At 38.9% G+C, this 19269-nt stretch overlaps 1 protein-coding gene across 1 annotated transcript in view; it reads right to left on the reverse strand.

Annotated features, from left to right (window-relative positions):
- Positions 1–19269, reverse strand: part of LOC101850329 (neuropeptide SIFamide receptor) — a gene marked incomplete at its 5' end in the record, with an annotated part of 78310 nt that overhangs the window by 4985 nt on the left and 54056 nt on the right. Inside the window, 3 exon segments of the mRNA XM_005097195.3 lie at positions 724–1466; positions 5116–5263; positions 6460–6667. Of these exon segments, the coding sequence (XP_005097252.1) occupies positions 724–1466; positions 5116–5263; positions 6460–6608 (1040 nt within the window).

Here is a 19269-nt window from a genome sequence, read left to right on the forward strand (position 1 = left end):
GGAGAACACTCACAATGAAAAATCTCATCAACGTAAGTATTTTAATCTTAAAAGGGGGGCTGAAAAATCCCACATTGTTTTTATATTGGTGTTGTGAAATCTGACCCAGATTTTATGTTGTAAGGACGTTAAATCTGAAGATGACAGTAATGAACATCTTGAAGCCGATGTCCTCATTACTGTCTGAAACCGGCCTTTGCTGTTTGAGGGGTCTAGACTTGATCAACAGGACTATCCTAATGACAAAAAAAAAAGCTGTCGTAGTTTCAAGGACCTCTTTTTAAAAGACATTGTTTTATGTTATCATACAAAAGGTTACACTACGCCCACATGCCACGCCCCCACCCACACCAGCTGTCGTAGGTTTCACCTCTATTAAAAGATAATGATATTAAATAGCATTTGTATAGCGCATATCTCCGCTCAACAGCAAGCTCTATGCACTCTATACAGAAAGGAGAATTACTTTTAAAAAAGCGAAATTAAAACCCCCTCTGTTGGAAAATACGAAACGAAGCAAAAAAACAGAAACAACAACGACACGTCAGAACAAACAAAGCTAGCTAGCTAAGAAGAAGAAGAAGAAGAAAAAGAAGAAGAAGAAGAAGAAGAAGAAGAAAAACAACAACATAAAACAACAACAACTACAACAAAGCAACAAAAGCAATAACAGCAACAGCAACGGTAAAAGAAGATAGCTCAGCATTCAAATCAATAGCACACCTGAGAAAATACAAGTAGAAGTTCACAGCATGATTGGCGTCACTCAGTATGTGAATGAAGCGAGCCGTGAAGGTGTACTTGGCCTCATCGTAAGAGAAAGGCTCGAGACTGTCCTTCCACGTGGGCTTCACGATGTAGAAGATGGCGTTGGGCATATTCAGCATGAGGAACACGACAGACACTACCACCAGCATAAGCGTGATCTGTCTCTGATCCCTCGCCTTTCTCCCGCCTTGATCGAACGAGTTTGTCAGGTGACGCTGTACCCTCCCAGCCCGCACAATGTTTAAGATAATGAGCGTGTTCCCGAGAAGGATAAAAAAGCACGGCAATATTAAGGAATAAACCGCGGACAGCCAGTAGAATGTATAGTTAATAAAGTCCACATATTCTGGCCTGATGTCACACCAGTAGCCGTAGGAAGCTTCGTGGTACTCCGTCCACACCCAAAATAGCACGAGTGAGACGCCGGAGGTCAAGGTCGCGAGTAAGGCCAGTACCATCAGGGCTTTGCGTCTGGTATACATCCGACCCACCCGCAAGGGGAACCAGACGGCCAGGAAGCGCTCCGCTGTCATGGCAACCACGATCCAGTTTGCGTAGTCTGAGGTGAACTGTTGGGCGAACATAATGGTGGCACATCCGGGCCCAGTGAGGTGAATGGCACTGCCGGACATCTCGGAATAGGCCAGTTTCAGAACCAGAGCGATGGTGTCCACTGTGGCCAAGATAGCTACGTGGGCCTGTGCAAGGACAGAACAGACAAAACGAATATAAGATTAGGACTAAGGCTTAATGAAGCGTCAAAATTTCCTTGACAGTTTAATCAATTTGGTTGTTAAATTGTAAACAATTTGAGTAGTAACACTATAGCTTCTTTAGAACCGAGATGTATATAACCAAGTTTTCAATCTAACTGGGAAAGGTATATATCATTGTGCTTTTTAAAGATAGAATTCCGTCCCCCGCCCCCAAAAGAAATCTAAACAAAATATTCCATCCCACTAAATAAAGTTTACCTGCCTCCTCAAAACGCCAACCAGCAAATAACGAACCCCGCCACTCAGGCATATGAAAAGCAAAGCAGGAATAACCAAAGCTCAAAAGAGTGGGATTTCTGAAAGGAAGTCTTTGCAGGGATAATAAAAAACAAGTTGGGGAGTTGCAACTAGTAATATATGAAATAATTAAGCAAATAATTACACGTTTTGCAAAATAAAACAAACTTAATGTTATCCAAATTATTCTCAAGGGCATGTGATAAAACGTTAAAATGGTTCTTTTTAAAAGTAGACTTAACTTTAAAGTGCGATGATAATGGATACGTTTTTCCTTTTTTTTGTAGTTGATATGAATATAAAAGACGGTAAATAATTCTGCGTTTTTGTTGACTCAGTTCCAAATGATTCTTTGGGCTTGGAAATTTGTTTTCGTCTTTATAAAGAGATGAGAGGCGGCCCTACTTAGGTCGTTACAGCTGCATGTTGATAATATTATTATTGAAAATCGAAAAACAATATAATTTTATACAGTAAACCAGAAAATTATAAGCACACTATAAGCAGCTGTCATTAAATAAGGCACAATTTAATTAAACAATTTATTATAAAACATTGTCTTCAGAATTGTGCAAGGTGTCACACAGCAGGTAAAAAAGGAGGAGATAATGCGTTCTTCCTGTAAACCCTAAGTCAGACAGGGAAACGCCAAATCTCGGGTTGGGTACATGAAAGTGCTACTAGGTGTTGGGAGGTTGTGGGGGTGGGGTGGGAAAGGGGGAAGTTGGGGGGGGGGGGGTTAGGTGGGTGGGCACGCTGATAACTGTAGGCTAGGGTGCTTTCGTTCAATCGGCCTGTTTGGGAGAGGGGTGTTGGCTGGTCTAAGCAGCGGGTCATTTTTTTCTGTTGTAAAATTAACAGTTTATGGCACTGCTCAACTACACAGATGATTGGAGGGCACCACAGGCAGGTCTTAATTCTTTGCTATTCATTTATTGCATCTGTCTATCTTCTCAATTGTTTTACTTCACTAAAAGGCCGTTATTATGTCTGTTTGCTTTTAAAAAGTTTTAATACGTTACAATTACAGTAATTATTCATTTTACCATCTTTTGGGAGAATAAAAACTGAATTAGCGCACTGAAATATTTGGTAAAATTATAATAGAAAACAATTTCTGGCAATAGTGCAATCAAACCTTGAGAAAAAGAGCCAAATGAACTGACACAACACAACGAACTCAGCTATACCTAATTGTGCTGGGGGGAAAGTTTGTGTAACACGAAACAGTAACAGCAATGTATAATCAATAAGTTAACCCATTTTTTGTATCAACCATGGTTATTAACAAACTCTCCTACCAGTTATGCATCTGCTTTCTGTTGAAAAATCACACAGCAAAATCAAACCATTCTATGCAACACAAGTTTTGAAAAAACTAATGAAATAAAAAAGAAAAATTGTCAAACATTAGGAATTTCAGATTCCTAAGACTAAATATTGTCATGATTAAAAGCAAAAAAGAACCGATGTCACATCACACACAACACTAAGAGCACACACCAGCCCTACTTGACAAGTTGTTTTTTGCTAGAGGCCACTGGAAAACAGACAGTAGACGCCATGCTCTCAGTTCATATCTACGTTTCCCGCCCTAGAGCATTGCATTTCACGCTCGATTAGCCGGTAATGTTATGAGAAAACTATTCTAAATAATTAAAACACAGACGGTAAAACTAAACAAAACAAAACAAAAATTGTAGAAGCGAAATGATTCACATAATAGGGTCTTTAGCGTTGTCTCTATTTTAGCACACAGCTTGCTCCAATTTAGTAAAACAAAAATAAAATTGAAATAGATGCACATATAGTGCAGAAATTATTCCCTTGCTAACAAATTATACACAGTTCTTTATTCATTCATTCATTCATTCATGATTTTTTTAATTGAAAGAAGGGGTATCGTTATTACACAGCTTTGACCATAACTTTCTGGTTGGATAGCAACAATCTGTCTACTGAGCCAACAAACAGTATTCCTATAGGCTGAAACCATAGTACACCTGCCTGTTCCGTTTTTTTCGACGCCGTTCTTTTGCCGTGGCGGGGGAAAGAATCAACTCTGCTGAACTGCTATGTGGCGCCACCAACGACGGGCATGGACAGCCATACATTGTAACCACAGGCCCGGTCAGGCGTTTTAACGCCGTCGTTTCGCCTATCGTGCAAACCGCCCGGCTGCCGGGTAGACGGAAAGGAAAGTGAGAAGGGACTGTACTTTGTCCATGATTTACAATGACAGATTTTTCCCTTTGCAACTGATGAAGATGGACGAAGAAAAATTCTTCAGGTGAAATCGCTTTGCAGAAATTCTTTGACTTCTCTTTACGATCGGGAGCACACAGTTCAAGAAGAGCATAAAAAGACTGCGTCATTCTGAGATACTGCTGAAATTTCTAAGGGCGATTGTGCAGTTGGGGCATCAGATTGTGATGTTCTCCATACAAAGCTCTCCTTCTGTTAATAGGATGAACTGCAAAACGTCGAGGACTCCCTTCGTTTCTTTTTCCTCAACCACCAGAGCAGAAACAACAATCTGTTTCGTTTAGTACCCCTCGCCATTTTCGTATGAAACGAGTGACGTAAGTAGCCGTCAAACGGGCAGAAAGCCGGTTTACTATGGCCACTTTGACGGATACGTTCTACCAGCAAAAGAACGGCGTCGAGAAAACGGAACGGGTCGGGTCTACTATGGATTCAGCCTAAGCTTACAAATGGGATTATTAATTACAATAGAATTTAAGAGTCATTAATGTTAAACTATAATAATTATGTTGGAGGACTATAATCATGTTTGGAAGATAGCAGTGTAGAAATTTTCTTTGAGAAAATTTGTAATATTAGAATATTTTTGTAAACATTTTGCATGGGGCCCCGTTTAGATTTGCGTTTCTTACTTGAACACCCCTGATCGCTGTACCGTAATACAGTGATTGCATGTTTTAGAATATTCCTGCCCGCTGAAGCGTGTTTGAATGATTGCAATGCCCTGTAACGAGGAAACATTTACGCGAGGAAAGGCAAGATTCTATGCAATTAGCCGTGCACGTTTTTAATGGGTTAAACGTTGACAAGTCACCATTATTACTCTCTGTAACGGACTCGGAGTTCGCGCCAGAGTTACCGTGTTCCCGAGCCTGTCCACGACAAGACCTTTGGTTAACTCCAAACTTCTACATCTCCGATCAGCGGTATAAGCGACTATTTTAGAGTGGTCGTGCACCGTTGTTTGATTGATGAGAGCTCTTTTCTGACAAGCAGAAGCAGACGATTGGGTGTGAGGTGTGACAGCGCCACCACCCCCGGGAAGAGGGCGTGGCGGGAAAAACTTCACCTTTGATGACGACACGGTTGGCATAGAGAGTATGGTGAAGATGCTGGCCAGATTCCCGGGCGCCCCTATGGCAAGCAGAACCCAGTGGTAGTAGAAGGCCATATAGTAGGCCACTTTGTACAGCGTATACGACTCGAACTCCAATTGCCTGAGGGGGAAAAGATTGAGAAAAGCAAAGTAAATATTACGTATAGAAAGGAGGAGAGTTCTGGAGTAATGATGACGGAAGGGAACAGGCATTTTGAGAAGTATGAAAACTATAAGTTATTTAATGAACTGAGGACAAAGATAAATAAAAACTATGAAAAAGTCTGGGGGGGTAAAGGAAAGAAATAGATCTAAGAAACGGAAGAAAACAGGTATTAAATTCAAATTTGAACAAAGTTTCAAATGATTGAAGTTTGTGGCGCATTAAAGTGTTAACAAGTTAATAAAATGAAGAAAACAACAGCAACAACAACAACAATAACAACAACAACAACAACAACAACAACAACAACAACAACAACAACAACAACAACAACAACAACAACAACAACAACAAAGAAGAAGAAAAACGAACGCATCTTCACTTCTTGGGTTACACACATTTATTTGACTGTAACAACGGAAGTGATACACTATTTCTATCTTATGTCGGTCACATAAGTAAGCCTATGGACCTTTAGACAAACGTTAAATTTAGCTGACAAAAATGATTATTAAAAATCCCAAAATATCAGGTGTAGAAATGAGATTCCATGAAGCTTACTACTATACTGGCGATCAAAAATGAAAGGTACCACTTTTAGATTGTGTAAAATATCAAGCCTTTTGAGTATTTACGTTTTTCCTTTCACGTGAGAAAAACTAGATGCTCTAAAAAGTAGGCCGTGTTATGAAAACAACATTATAGTGATTCAGTTAGTTTTTAAAGTATCAATGTTTGAAAAAAGAAAATTGTCATTTTGTGGCGATCACTTGACCGGTTTTTTTTCTTCTGTTCTTTGTTTTCTTTAAAGTATAAGTTGAAAATCTAGTTTGTGTTTACCAAATGTCAAACCGACATTTGTTAATCATTTCACCCTAGAAAGATGGCAGGTTTAACTCAACATCAGAGAAATGGAGCCATCGGCACGCCCCACACGCTCTGTGCGATTCTGTGGTTGCCGGGATAATCTACGTCCGAAAACAAAACAATAAATAATTTTTTTAAATGAATATTTTCTTTGCAACGTGGTCCACTTTTTGAGTATTTAGTAGAACTCGCGTGAATGGAAAAGTAGAATGACTCAAAAGACCATAATTTTTACGCAATCAAAAAGTAGTTTCTTTTTACTTAGTCAGTGTACTAAGTATACTCACTTGGCGCTTTTTTCAGAAGGATCATAAAACTCAGTCGTTTCTCCGGTAAAATTGCCTGTCATATTGGCTGTAAAGGACATGTTCCCTCCTGTGGTGAGGTAGAGAGGCGCAGGGCTGGTTCTCCCTAGCGGCAGGTACGTGGTATCCATGACCGTAGTGCTGGTTAATAATCTCGATTCCGTTCACATGAACATCAAACAAGGGATACCTGAAAAAGTAAAAATGAATTTTTATAAAATGTGTTAAGATAAGTGGAATGCCTGAAAAAGTGAGAATAAATTATCAAATCGTAAGAGTAATGGGATGCCTGAAAAAATAAGAATGAAATTGAAATAAGTTTGGTGTCCAGATTGTGGGTCGTTGCTGGAAATTTCAAAGTTATTTATATATTTTTTCCGGCTTCATTAGTTTGGCTGACATTGTATTCACATTTCTTTCATTACAGAATGTGGCTGTTCTTGTGTCTCGTCATCTTCACCCCTCGCATACTAATAGGCTACAGCGACAGGAACAACAAAAACAACAACAACAACAACAACAACAACAATAAACAATAGCAACAACAACCACATAAACTTCACTTGGGTCACTGCTCAGACCATTAATTTATGGTGTTCCATCGGAAGCCTTGCTTAGTTAAAACGTCAAATCAGTGCTCGAACCCAACTAACCGAATTTTAGCCAGAAATCAAACAACCACCTGTTACATCCACCTTAACGTTGAAGCATGACAATTAATCTGCATCCATCGTGAAATGTAACAAATCTGTCTTGCCATAATGGAGTATCGGCTGCTCTACATTATTTTCTCTCTGCTATTTCTCTCTGTCTCTCCCTCCCAGCCCCCACTCTTGATCTTCCTACTTTCTCCCGCGGCAGAAAGACCCATCACCACAATCCACAGAAGGGAAAAAGGAACTGTCCTTCCCGTGCTTTGAATATGAATACTCCCAGAAAACGTCTGAAAGTTTTGCCCTGTTTTCCCCATCAAGACCTGGTGTCGTCGGTTCTCGTCTAACTCCCTCTCCCCTCCCCCCCTCCCCCCTCCCCTCCTTCCCTCCGAAACAGTTGTAATCTCCCCCTTAATCCTTTTCTGTCAAGATGCCAGACCACGGCAGACAAATGGGGGAAATTAAGTTGGGCGAAAAAACAAAACCAAAAACAGAAACAATGTGACAAATACCAGAAAAGAAGCTGTTCGATGCTTCAACTCCTAAGAGCTCAGATTTATAAGATCCTAAAAATAATAATAATATGTTTATAAGATTTAAAAGGAAAATTTATTCAAATGTACGTATATACGCACGCACGCATGCTCGCATGTTTGCATGCACATACGCACGTACGCATACACACGCAAGCACACACAAACGCACACATATTGTATGATAAATTATATAAAATATACTTAATTATATATTATATGAATGTATCTTTCTCTTCTTCTTCTTCTCTCTCTCTCTGTATGTGTGTGTGTATGTTTGTGTGTGTGTGCATGCGCGCGCGTGTGAGTGTGTGTGTGTGTGTGTGTGTGTGTGTGTGTGTGTGTGTGTGTGTGTGTGTGTATGTGTGCATGTGTTTGTATATGTGTGTGTGTATGAGTATTTTGTTTCAAGTCGAGTGTTTGTGTCGGTTTAAAGATGGGTAGTCTTGAAGGGTTTTTTGCACGAGCACTCATTAACCATATGATGGATATTATACAGTATCCTCTTTTGATATACGGTTAAAGGTTTCGGAGCGAAATGCAATGTAGTATGAACATAGCCTCGATTCCTTGACAATTGCACTAACAAATGTTCATCAGATCAGTATTCTTTTCTATAAATTTCCTTAAGTTGATTACGTGTAAGTAAGTAAATAGTTTACACTCTCGTTACGTTCAGCACGCAATAAGCTCCTGAATTGTGTAACAATGCTAAAATGGAGAAATTTAGATTATGACATAAGGTGATGAGGTGTTACTGTAATGTTCTTATGCAGTTATGTGAATCTTCCACTTCAAAAGTTGGGGACTTAAGATTATAATTCTAAACTTTATTGTTTTTTTCGTTTCGTTTTTCTATCTATCTTATCTTTCTGTCAGATTGCCTGTCACTAATTATATGTTATAATGGAGAAACTTAGATTATGAAATAAGGTGATGACGCTTTACAATAATGTTCTTAGGCAGTTATGTGAGTCTTCCATCTTTGGGGACTTAAAATTATAATTTTAAACTCAATTGTTTTTTCTTTCTTTCCTTCCTTCATTCCTTTTTTTGGCCAGTTTTTCTTTCTTTCTTTCAGTTTTTCTTTCTTTTGTTCTTTCTTTCTTTCTTTCCTTCTATAAAATATCTTTTTGTCAGATTACCTATAATTAATTATGCACACATATCGCTATTGGTACATTCATAATATACGAAAGCTCATATTTTGTATATCAATTTTCATTATCTTTTGGCTTGGAAGGGGGGTGGGGGGTGGGGGGAGAGTAAGGAATTTTTTTTTTCGAGGGGGGTGGGGATGGTAAAAGGAGGGATGTTGCTGTATAAATGACAGCAATGAAAAAGAAGAAAGGGGACTTTTACAACCCGATCAATGTTTTTGGTTGGGGCCAACACGGTCGTAATCTCTTTAATTAAACCACAACCTGTATGATGCACTTTGATTTGAACAAACAAACAAACAAGCAATGATTTGAATCGAAACCAGACAATCAACATTATGATCACCCATCTGCCACAATTACCAGCTCATCAACAACGGCCATTCTGATAATTTGAGAAAAAATCTTGAAGACACGACGTGTTGAGCACGTGAAAATTTCGTTGTTTGAACAGATTTTCACTTTTTTCAACACTTGCAATGGCGAGCAAAACCATGCATAGTTTTTAATGACGCCTATTCGTGTTTCTCATTAATTTGTGAATAATGGTTCGAAATTAGCGGCATCGTTGTCTTTAGTTCTTTAGATTGCTGCTAATCCGACACTGATTGATTGATTGATAGATTTATTTATTTATTAATTAATTTTTTTATTTATTTATTCACTCATTTATTGATTCATTTCTTTATTATATTTTTCTTTATTTTTGTTTCGCCCGGTTCTCAGAGTTAAGTTACCGAAACACTTTTTATCCGATGAGTCACTATTGAACGAATATAGCTAGCTAGGTATACGTTGTTGTCATCTGCTTCTTTCCTTTCTAAAAGTTCCCATCTCGAACAAGGTCAAGGGAATGATCGTGGGCGAAGAAATCATACTACCCTGTGATCTGATAGTGCGAGTGAGAGCCCTTCCGTGTAGTGTTTGAAGTGATAGACATAGGGTAAAGGTCAAGGGACTCGGAGACATTGATCTTCATCGGTTATGGAAAAAGGATGTCTTTCGAATCAGAGGTGGTGAAATGTTAGTAGTCTAAGAATTGGTGGACAGGACTTGGTTGAGAAATAGCGACCGTGAGGTTGGGGTAGGGGTGTAGGTCGGACGGGAGAGAGAGTGGGGGAGGGGGATTCTTTTGTTTAGCGTTCGAGATGTTTGAATGATTGATTATTAGTGGTAAAAAAAGAAGAAAAAAAAAGAAGTTGGAGGGTCGAAGAATAAATTATGTACATTTTCATGGAGAAAAAAGAGAGCGAAAGGGAAGAAAGAGGAGGGGTTGAGAGTAGAAGGGATGGGTTATAGTAGGTGTGTGGGCGTGGTTTAGGAGGTCTTAAGGAAGTCCAACGCATAATTATTTTCATAGTTATTTGTTTAAATTCTAATACAGAAAGCTTTGTTTTGCGAAATTAACTATAGTTTTAACGGTTTTCTTTGATATATCATGATGTACACATCCTTGATATTGTATATCTAGTATTGTTATTATAATTATTATTTTTATTAATAATAATAATAATGATAATAATAATAAAAATATAAAAAATAATAACAATAATAATAATAATGTAAAGAGGCGCTCTAGAGCACCCTCTGGGACATAATTAATTACACACATTGTTGAACAAACGCACATATCAAGAGGCATTCTTTTCAAACTCCAATACCTTTAAAATGATATAAGAGTGCTGCGCTCTTTATATATTATTTATTATCTTATCCTCCCGCCCCTTTCTCTCAATATTTATCCATTCGTCTCTCTCTCTCTCTCTCTCTCTCTCTCTCTCTCTTCTACTGTCTTTCTTTCGTCCTCAGTCTCTCTCACTCACTCTCTCTCTCTCTCTCTCTCTCTCTCTCTCTCTCTCTCTCTCTCTCTCCTGTCTCTCGTCTTCTCTCTCTCTCTGTTTCTCCCTTCCAGCCTCCACTCTTGATCTTTAGTGCACACACCCTTCCCCTCCTACAACTAAAAAAAAACAACTATCGAGGACATCCCATACTTTGGACGAGCAAGCAAACTTCGTTTGGCCCCCGGGTCCCCGCGAGGATGGAAGCGTCCACCAAACAGCAGATCGGTCCCATTACCCCCTCATCTGATTTGCGCCTTCCCCAAAGAACGAAATGAATCTGTAATGAAGCATTCGGGACGCAGTGAGTGAATTCTGCTGGCGTGCGAACCCTTCGCGCCGCGATTTCCAGACTTTAAGGGCCTATCAAATACCGGAGTCGGGTGTTGGACGAAAAGTAGCAGCATTATCTTTGAAATCGCACTTTGAACGACTGACGTTATACGGTACTTTGGAAAAAAGGGAGTCATTAGTATGGGGAGAAGGTTTGGCCGACTTCTACAGATTTAGAAGATGTTGAAAATACGTGTTGATCTCTGATAAAAATGACCCCCCCCCCCACCCCAATTAAAAAAAAATAATTAAAAAAAATTCCCAAACAAAAGAGCAATACCAACAAAAAGTCAAAGCAAAAACAAAACCAAACGGGTCATCTGTTAAGTGCAATTGACAATAGGCCCATGGCTACAACTAGCGGCTGTATAGTTGGTTGTTTCTTACTTTGAAAAAAAAAACCCGTTTGAAAACTTCTCTTTTGAGTTTAATTGCATTTTAAAAATTAATAGTGTTTGCTCTAAAGTTTATCTGTGCCAAGCTCTTTGTTATTCATTTTAAAAATTTGCTTTTATGTTGGTTAGAGAGCTGCAAATGACCTATACGTTTTCTTAAAAAATCAGCGTCACCCAATGGTGGAAGAGCGTAAAGTGTAGCCACGACTATTAGTCGTGTTTCGGGGGTTTCGTTATGTCTTTACTCGAAAGGTCCCACTCAAATTGGTTTACTTTCGGGAAATTAGATGTACCTTTTGCTGTGACAGTAAAGAAATGTAAAGAGAAAAAACTAAATATAGCGCAGATAAAGTACCCTATGGGATTTAACCCAGAGGACTTTAGACAACATAATAAAAAGAAACGATTATCATTTCTTTGACTTGAGATCTTCATAAGTGTGGGTTCGAATTTCGGGACTCTTTTGAGACGGAATATATTCTTTGGCTCTTCAATTGACTAGCTTAAATTTGTTCAAAGTATCACAATAATAATAATATACCCTAGTATCGTTCTGGGGTCGATGGTATAAAGGGTAGGCAATTCGTTGTTGCATGCAAAAGACGCAGGAATGCCTGTTCTATTTAGCATCTCTACTTTCTGCGTGGTCTGTATCTTCTCTCCGACCGTGTTGGTCTATATGTCATTATTCACTATGGCCGCAACTTTATCTTGTCTGTGAACGAGAAAAACAAAAACGGAACTGTTTTATGTGATGTTTACACAGTTATAGATCATAACGATTATGTACCAAACCTCAGTCACAGAGTGATGAACGCTCTAGTGATCAGATAAAGTAGTCTGGTCGAAATTCGTTTTCGATTCCACGTTCATTGACTCGTTTCATACTACTTCGCAAAACACTCCCTGTTTTCTTTCTTGCGAAAGACGCGGCCTTTTCAATAGAGAAGGAGAATTTCACTCAGTTATGTTTAGACAGATAGAATGCGAAAATGTGATTCAAAGCAGAGAAATAAAGAGATTGGTATATTTTTACTTTCACTGCTTTTGAACGCTACGTAGGTGTATTTTTGGTTGTAAATCACACTCGTGGACATTGTAAAAGGCACCTGTTTTCAAGAAAATCTAAAATCTAAATGGCCTGACCCCTCCCTCAAATAAGACCCCCCCCCCTTTTCCCACACGAATTACTACTTCTAATTTACACTTGTTGTAATATAGTGGTAATAAAATACCCGAAAATTTCATTCCAAAGCCTGGGAAATACCTGCCCATTATCAGCTGTTCAACAGTACTGCCTAAATTTAAATGAAAATTATTGTCGGATAGTTTACTCATTCCCCGTGAGGACTTTACAGTGAAAATTAACTGTATAAACAAATTGTCAGCTCACTCTCCACAACCACATCACGTGCTTGATTGTTAGGGGAAAAGTGTTTTTCTGGGATGTACAGATCGATATCGGCCCTGCAGGTTGGAGGAATGGGGGGGGGGGGGGGGGGCATAATTTTAGCATAGGGAAGAAAAGAATAAAACCTGCCTTGAAACTGCGTGTCGTATGAGGCGACTAAAGGGGGTTAGATCTGGTCTACCGAAAAGTGTCAACTTGGGGAGGACCAACTTCCCGACCCTGTAAAAACTGAAAGTTACAGAAACATGACTGAACACGTCTTTTTATTTTTAGATCTTGGGAGACAGAGGAGCTTCTGCATCGGTAGAAACAAAGAAGGAGAGTCACAGAAATTGATGAACAGAAAAGTGGGAGACACGGACTTACATCAAGAGGCTGCTAACCCAGTATAGGGAAAAGTGGAAAGTGTTTGTTCGTGGCCTACAACCTGATCCAGGGTGAGAAAAGCTATGATGATTACTGATCGATCGACTTACTCTGCAGAGATCACAGGATTAAGGTATTATTGATACAACTTTTTTTCGGGATGCTGAGTACTCTTGTACGTGGAGCTTAACTTGACTAGGAGTAAGGCAAAGCGACTTTTGTCTTCATGAAAATTATTTTTGCGTATAGAAGATTTTTGAAGACTCATCCCTCCTTCCTGTCCGAGATAAGGTAAAGAGCAAAGGTCCAGGTTTAAAGCTGCTATTATGCACTAGGTGGAGACGAGTGAAATAGTTTAATATCAATTCGGGGCGTGTTACAGAGAGTAAAGAAGAAATATTAACGAAAAAAAATAGCAGGAGGAGAGATGGGGACTGAGCGCTCGGTTTTCGAAACTATCTCATTTGAACGAATGCCGTTCAGCTTTTATCATAAAACTGGAAAGGAACATTGAAGTTAATATAAAAATTTGAAGCAGAGAGTACTGTAATGTGCATTCAGAAAAATTTTTAAATAAATTAAAACTATACGAGGTGTTCTCGTAAACTCCAGCCATTGAATTGCATAATATCATGAGTACGCATTACAGTTAATTACTTAGCAATTATACTCAAATAATACAGTCCTATGGAGTTGAGGTCCGCCGTGAATTTTAGTCTAATGGTTTACCTTAGTTTACCTCTTTGTTTAACAGTTGTTAATCTTAACTTACAGTAGCACGATCTATAAGAATAACTAAACGTATGGTATGGCAACGGCAACACTTCCTGTACTTACAAAAAAATGATGACGAGTTAAAATCATAATATTAAGTTCTATTCACACTGGATGGGGATCCCGGAATATTTTGAGAGAGAGAGAGAGAGAGAGAGAGAGAGAGAGAGAGAGAGAGAGAGAGAGAGAGAGAGAGAGAGAGAGAAGAAGGGGGGGGAGAAAGGGGATGCAAGTTGGGTGTCACAATGTATAAAAGGAAGAAAATTATGTTACATTTTCTTACATCTTTTTACGGGGTGGGAGTGGACCCAGATCTAGCCTGATGAATAAAGAGATAGTAAATAAGATATGTGAGGCAGCGTGGTGGAATCAGACTCTCGTCAAAATAATGAAATCAAAGAAAACAGCAGTTTTCTCCCGGCTTCGCAATTTTTATCAAATTTTTTATTTTTAGGCTCAACACCTTTTATGTCCATTTACAAACACATTCCTTTGAGGATTTTTACCGAAAACGTTGATTAAAGGCACAAAAATATAAATTTACAGTTTCCATGGACTCTCCAGCTTTGGAATTTACCAAGCTTTGGCGGCCATTTTCTCGCTAATTTTACCTCTTAAATCAGGTGAACCCCACCTCCTGCAATCCAAATATCTCCACTTCTATTGAAGATGGATGGGTAAGTTTTTCATTGAAAGCAAGACAAATGAACAAGCCTTAAGTAGATACCAATAACTCAATATGCCCCAAAACTGACGAGAGCCTGATTCCACCACGCTGCCTCACATATAACGTTTCATATAATATCTTAATATTTGCTAAACTGTGGGAATATTTGTTTATGGTGGTAATAGAGAAAGCAACCAGCGGGTGAGTATTCACAGTCAGTTGAAGGTATATGACGTTAATAACATTAATCACGACTTCCATTTCTACTTGTGGAACTCCCTTTTATGTTTATTTATTGATGGGTTTGACCCAAACAATCAGGACTTATTGGACTAGTACTAACCCCAAAGAAATAAGCCATAAAAAATCGCACTTGCAATGGAGAATTACGAGCCAAGCTTCAGACAAACTCGAAAGCCCCAATAAATAAACAACGCCTGCCACCAGCTCTAGACCAGTCAAAACAAAAACCAACATCGAAATAAAAAAGAAAAACACGCCAAAATAAGATACCCTTATCTAATAATCTCTTTGACCTTTTGTCACTGGGCCAGATAACGCAAGTCTAGACTAGTAGTCATCCCTCTCTGTTGCCGATTTGGGTTGTATCACCTTCCTTTCTTGCTTGCCAATGTTTCAATAAATGGGGGAATGGCTTTTTTTGACGGTATTAAGTGTTTATCTTTTTCTACTTGGTTTGCGTCAGCAGAAATACTGGAGATTTGGGAAAGAAGGCGATGTTTCTTATCGTTATCGTTCCCTGTCTCGCAATTTCTGCTTCTCTTGTTGACTTAAAGTTTGCCAGAGAGGGCGAGAAAGAGTGAGATGGAGGGACAATACGGAGATAGAGGGAGAGAGACGTGAGAGAGAGAGAGAGAGAGAGAGAGAGAGAGAGAGATAGATAGATAGATAGATAGATAGATAGATAGATAGATAGATAAATAGTACAAGAGAGAGAGAGAAAGAGAGAGAGAGAATGAGAGAGAGAGAGAGAGAGAAAGAGAGAGAGAGAGAGAGACAGAGAGAGAGAGAGACAGAGAGAGAGAGAGAGAGAGAAAGAGAGAAAGAAAAAGACGGAATGACGAGAGAGAAAGAAAGAGAAGACATCTGGAGGTATGGTGGCTGTAACAAAAGGGGAAGAAATTGGAGAAAAGAAATGTTGCACATTGCGGCGGTCAACGAAGCGTAGGAAAGAAATTTGAAAAGAGAAAAAGGACGACATAATGAAATACCCAACTCTTTAGGGATAGAAAAGACAAGATTTACAACGCAAAATTATGTCAAGGCAATACATAAACACCCGAAGACTGACTGGCTGTGAGAGGGTGCTTCTATTCGTGGAAACCAGTTGACAGACTGTTCTCTAACTAGACTCTGAGAATCTTGAATTATGAATCCATGCCTTGCATGTCAGGAAAAAGCCTTGTTTATACAATATACAAGGCCACATGAGTTTTAAAAAGAACAAGAACAGAAGAAGTCTTCTCTCTTCCTTAGATAATGACACAAGTTCCCAGACAGACAGTGAGAGAGACGCACAGAAAGAAAGAAAGAAAGAGAGAGAGAGAGAGAGAGAAAGAGAGAAGGGGGGGGAAAGACAAGGAAGGAGAGAGAGAGAGAGAGACAGAAAGACAGGGATAGAGAGATAAAGGAGGATATATACATATATAACAAACATATTTTGTATACCTAAGGAAAGTAAGAACAAAGTTAAGGTTATACTAATGATCATCTCATACATCCTCACCTAAATAATCTAAAAGAATATAACAAAAGAAGCACCACTCCTCGCAAAACAAATTTCTTTTGACCACCTTAAAAAGAGTTACAATATTTCATCAGAACTTTTTTGGAATAAAACCAGCACTCCAATTTAACCCTCGAAATCAAGAGGGGGAAAAACTCACAGCAACTAGAACTTTCAGTGCAAGAACAAACAGAAAGCGATACAAGAAAAGGCTAAAAACAGACATAAAAACACAGAAAAAGTACCATCATATCACATTATTATATTTATGAATTACTCAATAAAAAACCTCAAACGAAATGACAAAAACCCGTCATCTAACGACTAGATGAAAAAAATCTTAAGAACAATAAAAGACAAAAAAAAAGGAAAACTGCAACCCCCCCCCCCCCCCAAACAAACCAACAAAAGCACAAAGTAGACCACAGAGAGAGAGAGAAACAAAAATCAGAACAGTTCTGTCATAAATCAAATGTTGCACGGTTGGATTACGGGTTATTCATGGAAAGCAGCTTGAGAAAGCAGTATCTGCTGTCAAACACGACTGATGTTCAGCATTTCTTGCTGATAAAACGTTGAATTGAGGAAACGCACGCACAAAACAACGTCAAAGAAAATGGAATTAACCTCTTTTCCTCAATCTCAAATGTCAATAGAAGGGTATCCGATTTTATAATTTATCGTATTTTAAAGATTTTGCTTTAGATACATATTATTGGTGAGGGGTTGGCCGTAAATAGCAGTCTTTGCCTGCGCAACTGGGAGATCTAGATGACGGTAGCCTAGTAGTTACTGGACCCGTAATCGTGAAATTGCGGGTTCGGGGGTTTGAGCATCAGCTCAGCCCGATGTTGTGTCCTTGGGAAAGGCACTTTACTAAAATTTCTCTTTTGGCTCGGTCCTTTCAGAGATGGACGTAAAACTCAGAGGTCCCGCTTCTTAAATAACCTAACAGCGTTGACAGGGGCGTTAAAAGCTAACAGCGTTGATAGAGGCGATGTACACAGGGAGACACAATTTGCCTCACGACGTGCTGGAATCAGGCGCTTGTCAATTTTTGGACATATAGAGTTATTGATATAATCTTAAAACTTGTTCATTTGTCTTGCATTTTGCAAAAAAAAATAAAAAATTGCCCATCTACCTTGAGTAGAAGTCGAGATATTTGCCTTTAAGGGAGGTGGAGATAGGCTGATATGGAAGGTAAAATTAGCGAGAAATCGTCGCCTAAGTTTGGTGATTTCTAAAGTTTGAGTGTCCTTGGAAACTAGATATTTACATTTTTGTGTCGATTAAGAACGTTTTTAGGTAACATCCTCACAGAAATATGTTTTGAAATGGACATAAAAGGTGTTGAGACAAAGAAAGAGTTATTTTTTAAAAAAATTGCCCAACGCTCAGAAAAATGATGAGTCCTTTAATTTCACCATTTTGACGAGCGGCAGATTTCACCACGCTCTCTAACATTTTGTTTCAGGTTTTTGTATGTTTTTCAGAACCTGTGTGAACATCAGTCCTTACAAAATACGAGCTGGTCATTATAATATGAAGGCAGATCCTGTACGTAAGGTGAAACACAATCCAGTCAGTCCAAAAATGAAATCATCGTCGTGAAAAATTTGTAGTGCCGTTTCTGTGCAACATAGACCAGTGGTAGAAATGATCTTCCAGTTGTTAGAAGAGAAGGAAAAAAGTAACACGAAGAATCTTTATAACCATATGTGTGTTGTCAAAAATAGATTTACCACCTAACAACCTTGTGTGCTTGGAATTTTAACCAAAAACGGTCATGTTACTCTAAAGTCTTTAACTCATTGCGGACGCGCATTCTTTTCATTCGAACGCTTGAAGATGGGATGCTCCGGAGTACTAAAAGAAGCACAAATTCGTTATTCCTACATAGCTTTCAATTCTTTCTCCCCTATAACAATAATATAATATTCTATAATAGTAATATGATGCGCAAGCTTGTGTTTCTAGTCTGTATGATGGTTTGAAATATCCCGCAACTTTGCTTTTGATCTGCTGCTGTCCGACATATTTGCCCGCTTCGTCCTTAATGAGTTACAAATCACTTCAGGATATTCAAGGGAGAAAATCAATTGAAAGTCATTTTTTTCTCTTACTTTGCAAAACCCTGTCGCCTTTATAGTTGCGTTACATAAGTCGTCTACCCTGAAACAGGGATTAAATTGTTGTTATTTTGCGTTTCTGTATTATTCTTTTTCTTCCAATTTTAACTGCGTGACTGCCTAGTATTATCTCTTGACTTTCAAAGGCTTCCGGTGAATCGGGAATTAGCATTTGAAGAGTTTTTCACGTCATCGAGAGCGATTTTTGTTTCTGGGAACACCACCAACAACAACAAAAAACAAAACCGAGGGTTATTTCAGGCAACCACTGGCCCATTATTAGAATGGAAGTTTCCACTTTTCTCTCAGAGAACAAATTGTTGCACGCAGTGAACTTTTCCTTTTTTAAAGCGTGTTCCATTGTTACTTTCCCTATCTTTCTCGCCTTTTATTCTGTTTTCTATAACACGTTTTCAATTCTTCCTCTTTTCTTTAAACTATAAAGCAGCAGGTAAGTACTCAAAGTTTTAAAAAGGTTTTATTTTGTTTAAAGCCAAATCGCCATGAATGCCCGTAAGAATACAGAGAGCAAAGCCAAAATACATCAATCGAAGAATCGGGTCACCTCGGTATAGTTTGATAAAAGTCACATGACTACGTCGTGCATATAAGAGTTGCCAGAGGCTGGAGAGAGCATCTTGGACGAGGTTTGTGGCTCTAATTTAGATGAGATCGTCACGCAACCACACAAAGAACGTGTGTCTACACGTCCGACATCATTGATTTGCTGGACACATTCTATGGGGTCAGTTGAATGGGCGAGGGTTTGGGGTGGGGGGGGGG

The sequence above is a fragment of the Aplysia californica genome, unplaced genomic scaffold (assembly GCF_000002075.1).
Source record: "Aplysia californica isolate F4 #8 unplaced genomic scaffold, AplCal3.0 scaffold00148, whole genome shotgun sequence".
In the NCBI taxonomy this organism is placed as follows: domain Eukaryota; kingdom Metazoa; phylum Mollusca; class Gastropoda; order Aplysiida; family Aplysiidae; genus Aplysia; species Aplysia californica.